The sequence below is a fragment of the Pteropus vampyrus genome, unplaced genomic scaffold (assembly GCF_000151845.1).
Source record: "Pteropus vampyrus isolate Shadow unplaced genomic scaffold, Pvam_2.0 Scaffold115, whole genome shotgun sequence".
Classification (NCBI taxonomy): Eukaryota; Metazoa; Chordata; class Mammalia; order Chiroptera; family Pteropodidae; genus Pteropus; species Pteropus vampyrus.
The window spans coordinates 3,509,615-3,517,292 of NW_011888896.1; the positions used below are offsets into that span (position 1 = coordinate 3,509,615).

A 7,678-nucleotide genomic window follows, 5' to 3' on the forward strand; every position below is an offset into this window, starting at 1 on the left:
AGAAGTCACTGAGGTGGCAGAGCCTGCCGTGGATGAATCATCTATGCCCCAGCTACAGCCACCCCTCATTCTCACTCCCAGCCAGCTATCTTGCAAATATGTGCCCTCAATTTCAGGAACCATAAGGCCAATGTCTATTGATTGAAATACTTATTTCAGAGTCATTAGCTTCATTTTTGGATATAAATACTGTAATTTAGATCTAAAAGTCAAGACATAAAATAGAGCTCTATAAGTGGAAGCATTTTGTAAACTAATAAGAGATTTTATATTTTTTGAGTAATAGTTCAGGAATGGTTTCCTCCATCTTGAGTTACTTAGAATAGTTAACTTTCTTTGTTTTTTGAAACATTAGAATATTCGCTCATATTTTATTTATTCATTTAATTCACTAATCACCTTCATTGATAGAAATTATTAGAAATACTTTTTATCTTTTCCTTTTTACTGGAGATTTTAAAGATCAAATAAAGCATTGGAGAAATTGCAAGTTGAAAGTATTTATTTCTCCATCAAGTTACTAGTAACTTGAGTTGCAGAGATAAGAGCCTTTCCTCGTGAATTTCTGGGAATTTGCTAAAATATTATCTTTCTACCTGTTTCCCAGTTTACCACTCTGATACAAACACTGCTCAGAGAAACCTGGTTTAGGGTAAAAGAAATGTCGTTTTGTGCAGAGCGATGTGTGTCACAAAGTATTTGATTAACCAGGGTAGCCAAAGACAAAGTTAATTGGTCAATATTTTACTAGGTTTTTCAGTTATTACTCATTTTATTGTTAATTACTTTATTTCCTTATTTTTCCCATCTATACATCTAATGTTTTGCATAAATGTACTTAAATTTTAAGATCAACTTGCTTAAGCTAGTCCCAAGATTAAATCATATTTTATCAGAAAACTATACCTACCTTCATTCAGTTAAGGCATGTTGATTGCAATGAAAAAGAAGGCTTTCAGAAAAAGAACCACTAATTAGATTTTTTTTTAACCTTACTAAGTTTCTTTTGCATTGCCTTTTTATAAACCCACGTTGACATGTGACAGCAGGATGGTAGACAAGAACTACACAGATGTTACAGTTTGAAGGTAAATAGGGAAAATGACTCTGAGAGTAGATTTCAAATGAAAAGTACGGAATCAAAGCACAGCTGTATCTATTAGTCTTTACTGTTACTTTATTTCATAACTTTGGATTAGTCATTAAAAATGCCGGAGGAGTCATATGTTTTCTGCAACAGAACAAAGCATTGTATAAAAAGCTAATTTACAAATCTCTGGTTTGCAGCTCTCCTGAGGAATTATAAAATCTGTGGTCTGGGGACTTTCTCAGTTCAAAGCAACCAGGAGAAATTTTACTTAAATCTAATCTTAGACTTGGCTCCCTAGTTCCTAGGTGGTCACTGTGTGTGTGTGTGTGTGTGTGTGTGTGTGTGTGTGTGTGTGTGTGTGTGTTTAATAGGATATTTATAAATTCTTAGGGTGAAATAACAACCCAAAGAAGCAATGTGAATTTCTAAATTTCCTACTGAGTAGTTGCTTTTTTATTTTAATTTTTTTTAATTAAAAATTATTGGGGTGACATTGATTGACAACATCCAATAAGTTTCACGTGTACAATTCAACAATATGTCATACATATATTACATTGTATGTTCACCACCCATAGTTAGATTTTTTTCCATCACCAAATATTAGACCCCCTTTACTTCTACCTACCTCCTCCTCTCCCTCTGGTAACCACTAATCCTCTGTCCATGACCATGAGTCTCTATTTGTCATGTTTATTTGTTGCTTTTAGATTTATATCTCACATGAATGATATCATGTGGTTTTCAATTCTTCTGTCTGACTTATTTCGCTTAGCATGATTATCTTGAGGTCCATCCACATTGTCAAAAACAGCGGTATTTCATCTGTTCTTATGGCTGAGTAATATTCCATTGTATATATGTACCATAGCTTCTTTATCCAGTCATCTATTGTAGGACACTTCAATTGCTTCCATGTCCTGGCCATTGTGAATAATGCTGCTATGAACATCAAGGTGCATATATCTTTGAGGATAAATGTTTTCAGGTTTAGGAGGTAAATACCCAGAAGAGGAATTGTTGGATCATATGGCAATTCAATTTTTAGTTTTTTGAGGAGACTCCATACTGTTTTCCATAGTGGTAGTATTTGCTCTTTAATTACAATATTAGTGCTTTGTAATTGCAATAATTCAATTACAATATAGAAGCATATGAAGAAAGATATTACAGTTTTTCCTAGTTCCAATTCCTGCCTCTCTGAGAGCAGCAAGTATCTTGTGTATATCCCTCCAGGTCTTTTAAAATACATACTCCTACATTACTAATCAAAATTAGATGTTTTTAACACAGCCAACATGACCTATAATTTGGAACTTCTATATAATGTATTGATTTTTAATTATTTTTATAGCAGAACACTTCTTTTTTCTAAATGAAATTTTTCAAGAAAATTATGGTGCTTCCATGCTTAGATGGGCTGGTCTCAATTTTAATGTTGCTTTTCCTAAGAAGTCATTTTTATGCCATAAGCTAAATTTATAATTAATTCCTGAGGCATTCTTCTGGGATAAATGCTGTAGTTCATTGTGGCAGAGAGAGTTACTACTATTCAATTGTCAATACACACATACACACACACACACACACACACATATATACACACACACACACACACATATATATACACACATATATATATCCTATTATGCCATATATATAATGATAATGAATGGATTTCTTTATTATTGACAAAAATATTTCATAACTAATTTTTAGAACTATAAACTAGTCCTTGGCACTATAAGAGCAGACCCTTACATAGTGCCTGGTAGACTAAAGTTTTGTATTTGTGGAATGAAGAATAGTATTCCTCTAACCATTCCAGGTAGCTCTAGAATTCCTGACATACAATTTGGAAACCATTAGATCCATCCATGGATAGGAGACCCACAAAGGGGCTAAGACAGCTGGTCTTCGGGTTTGAGTTTTGCAAAGCCTCTCTGTAACTGAAACAGAGAAGCTTTGCAATATGTATTTCACTTGGTTTATCTGGGGGCATTTGACATCACTTGGCTTTCCCATTCTTTCCTGGTTCTTCTACACCCCTGAGAGTTTCTCTTCAGCATCCTTCATGAGCAACAACCTTAGGAATCCAGTATAGCTCTCTTCATTTTTTTTTTTTTATTTGACTTGCTCTTGTTTTGAAAGATCTTATACTTTTGTGGTCTTGGTTACTGATGTGTTGGTGACATCTGTGTTCTTATTTTCAGAGCTTATTATTCTCCTGAGCTCCAGAAAGTATTTCTAACTGTTGCCAGACAACTTCACTTTTATGTTATTTAGATGCTTCAAACCCTCAGGTACAGAATGCTATCTTCTCTATTGTTATACTCTATAATCATGCTTCTTTTACTGTATTTTCTATCTCGGTTAATGATATCAGTTGTTCAATCTAGAAAACTAATGGGCATCTTAAATGATTGTCATCTCTATTACATGTCACCAATCCCCATTAGTTCTACCTCTTAAATAGCTCTCAAGCCCACTCCATATAATTTGTTCCCAAAGCTGCTGTGTTTGGTGAGAAGCTAAAGATCTCTCACATGGATTGTCTATGCTCTATAATGTTGATTTAAAAAATCTTCTTTTTAAAACAGGAATATGAGCATTTCATTTCCCTACTAGGAAAATAACAGCGACTCCATTGCCTAATTTAGTGGCCCTCGAGGGCTACATTAAGGTTCAGGAAGAAAATGTCGGCACTTCTAAAGCTATTCACTCTTTTTTATTGTGTAAAATTTGATATTTACTTAAGAATATGACATATCTACGAGTTATAGAGTATAATAATGAAATGAATGCCTGTAATCTGACTTACCTCTTAGAACATCACCAGAACTGTCTCATTTACCTTCACTTTCACCTCTCCCTTCCTCTTGCTTCCACTGACCCATCTTCCCAAGCTGGATTTTATTTTTCATAATTTCCTTATTTTTTTCATAGGTTTATAACATATGTATTTATTTAGAACTAGTATATTATTTAGTTTGTTCTTCAGCTTTTTAAAAGTGGTATCATACTGTATTTGGTTGTTATAACTTGCTTTTTTAACTCAGTATTACATTTTAAAGATTCATTCACAGTGTTAAATGAAGCTGTAGTTCATTAATTTTTACTGAGGAAGAATATTTCATTTGTGAATGCATCAAAAGGTATTCACCCACTCTCTAGTTGGTGTATATTTGAATTCTTTCCAAGATTAGCTAATATGGACAATTCTACTATAGATAGTATTGTATATTTTCTCAGTGCACATTTAAAACTTTTAGAGATACACCTGGTGGTAGAATTGTTGTATCACGGAGTAGGTAAGTGTTCAAAACATAATATATTAACAGTTATACAAGCATATACTTTACTTTGAAATGTATTAAAGATATGTTAAAGATGAGTGCCCAAAAACATTTGGAGACTCCTGGTTTACATAATAAAATATCACTCCCAGACCTAGCTCCAAATTTTCTCTTTCATTTCCATTATTCCTGAGCAAGCCTCTTACGCTCCTGCTACTACAAGCTTCCATCATATATACACCATGATAGTACCTACCAGGTTGGGTAGCAGTTATTTACTTTATGCTATTCTCCTCACCTAGACTTAAGAGTGAAGAACAGAATTGTTGTCTCATTCATTTTTGTACATCTAGTGCCTAGACCAGTGGTAACATATAGTAAGCAAAAAATTAAATATTTACTGAATGAAATGGGAGATAAATGGAGTATCACAAGAAAATTCTACGTATTCTGGAGTTGAAGCATTATATAAATTCAAGTAGAGTTTTATAATAGTATTTAATCAAAAGGGTTTCACACCCTCAATATAAAAATACATGTTTTAGTTTAGAATTACTAAAGAAAGCCAACACTCTGTCTGTTCCTTATCTTTACCTTAAATTCGCGAGCACCATAGCAAAGCAGTGGAAAATTCTCTTCAGTGTCTACCTTATGTTTTCTTTATCGATATTCTTAGGAAGGGGGAGGGGGTATTTTAGAACATAAAAATAACTAAGAATCAGACATACCAAGTTTTGTTTCAGTTCTCTCTTTGGCCAGCCGTGTAATTTTGCACAAATCATTTAATTTCTTTGATAATCTGGATAATAACAAGTTATTGCTTATTAGCATGTATCAGCGCAGTAATATGCACTCTACATGGATCATCTAATTTAATAATAAACATAAACGTTACTCCCATTTTACAGAAGTAGTAAATGAAGATCAGAGAGTATACAACTTGTTCAAGGTCCTACAGACACAAGTCACTTATCATCCTTCTTTAGAACCTGTTTTTAAAAATCATTATACTGTTCTACTTTGAAAAGGAGTTTTGAAAAGATCAAACGAGATCATCTATATCAGAATGTTCTATATTTTTTAACACTTTGCCTATTCGACAAATATTTATTTAGCACTTAACACTGGTAGTAACCACCAAAAAAAAAAAAGAGAGAAAGAGAGAGAGAAAGAGACAATTTATATAGTCAGCAGCTAGGAGGTCTTGAAGTATTAGTATTTATAAATGACAGTAATACATTAGTGACTACTGTTTTCTTTTTCTGTAGGGTGGGCGTTAGGGAAAATCTCACAAAGGAGATGTTTTTGAACTCTAACACATTACAAGTTGCCTAAGAGTTTTCTAAGTAGATACTGTGTTAAAGACCATACAAAGAAGTGAGAATGGCAAGACCAAAGACAGAGGAGGTAAAACACATGATATCTAGGAAACAGTAAGTCAGCCATTATGGCAGAAGTACAGGATGTGGGGCAGCGTGCAGCAAGAGATAAAGCCAGAGGAATGGTAAATTGGAGTCAGATTATAAAGGACTTTGGAGTGTGGATTATTTTATTGGGCTAATGGATACCATAGAGATGATTTAACTAGAAAAAGACTATAACGTTGCCAATAAGAACTGTAATAATGACAATTATTTTTATAACAACAATAATGGATAATATTTGCTGAATACTTAATATGTGGCAATAACTACATTAATATACATGCCTGATTTACTTAATATTTGAAGTTACCATATGATGTAGGCACTGTTTTCACTCCATACACTATGCTCTTAGCCATAGTCCCACCGAGTCACAACAGTGGTGACTCCACAATGTCAACACAGTAGTAGATTAGGTGAAAAAATACTACTAGTAGCAGTGAGGGTCTAGGAGATTAGCTGAATATTGTTTGCTTTGTTTTCTGAATTTGCATTTACATAGCAAATGCATCTCTACTTTATTTAGAATGGTTCAAGAGGAATCTGGTAGAGAGGTTAAAGTCTTCCCTTCAAAAGCTTTCTCAGAGTGTCATCACTGCAAAGCAATATGGGAGAAGAGCGTAGATTTACAGAACATCATTATCAATTGTTAGTACCTGCAGCACCTCAGCAAAGCTAATGGAGAACATCAAAGGCATTGAAGTGGCAATAACATGGTTGGCCCAAACATACAGCTGGTTTTCAAGCACAGACAAGCTTATTTATACATGTGCCCACATGTCTTGGAATCACTGCTGACTGTAGCTTTGCATGACAGCAGACACAGGATGCAACTCATCATGCATGTCTCACAGACACAGGATGTCAGGGGATAATTTTAACTTCAGGTATTTTACTGCTATCTCAAAGCAAACTAAATCTTATGAGCAAAAGCAGCCCTTGTTCCAGGCACAAAAATATTTTGCCAGAGAGAAACTGTTCATTACATATGTACTACAGAGATGCTGGGTGTGAGCTTGTTATGTTGAAATTTCTAGCCTCACAACTCTCCCTTTCTTCACGCTAGGAAATAAGGTGTACCGGGTCCTAAATTTATTAAATGTCCTTTTTGACAGGCATGGGAGTATTCATCAGAAACTTCCTCCAGGGATATTTCTCTCTCCAAATATTTACTTGACTAGGTAAGAATTCAGAAATTTGGACAATAACTCGGACTTAAAGACTAGACAGACCCTTATCCTTAAGCCTGTACAGTTTTTCATTGTTAGCAAGAAATCAGCAAAAAACAAATGACAACCCAGATTTGGTAGCAAAAAAATGATGCTCTAGGGGTGAGCAACATACTTAGTGCATACATAGATACATACTCAAGACACTTTCCCTCCTTTGTACATTCAGAGATAAATACAAGTTTTTTTTTCTGGATATGTCCCTATCTCTGTTACTAATTGTAAGCTCCTTCAAGGCAAGACTTTTCTACTTTTTAATTAATGGAACTTAGAATAGTATTTACGATGTAATAGATTCCTAGAAAACTCACTTATTTTTCAAAAAAAATATATTGAGCACCTATCATATTTATTTATAATTTAAATAAATAAGTGAGTGAATAAGCGAAAGAATGAAAAAACAAATGAAGGATTTTAACAATAATAACAATATGTTTAACTAAACTTTACCAGCTTCCTAAATAATCTTATCTGTCACCAGTTTATAAGAGTTAGTCTTGTTAGAATATGTGTAAAGTCAATGACATACAAAAGTTGTCAGGATTCTTTATTTCTCTTTTAGTGCTTCCTGTCCTTCTATACCCTAACCACATTTAATCATCAGTAATAAAATATAAACAACAAATGCCAACTTCAGGA

General features: G+C 33.8%; 1 protein-coding gene across 2 annotated transcripts in view; it reads left to right on the top strand.

Annotated features, from left to right (window-relative positions):
- Positions 1-7,678, top strand: part of PTGER3 (prostaglandin E receptor 3) — a 168,979-nt gene that overhangs the window by 107,050 nt on the left and 54,251 nt on the right. Inside the window, exon 4 of one of the 2 annotated variants that reach the window (XM_011365702.1) lies at positions 6,387-6,489. The exons of the other annotated variant lie outside the window; for it this stretch is intronic. Within the exon in view, the coding sequence (XP_011364004.1) occupies positions 6,387-6,489 (103 nt within the window). Of the gene's footprint in view, positions 1-6,386; positions 6,490-7,678 lie in introns of those variants that run through there. 2 annotated transcript variants of the gene reach the window in all.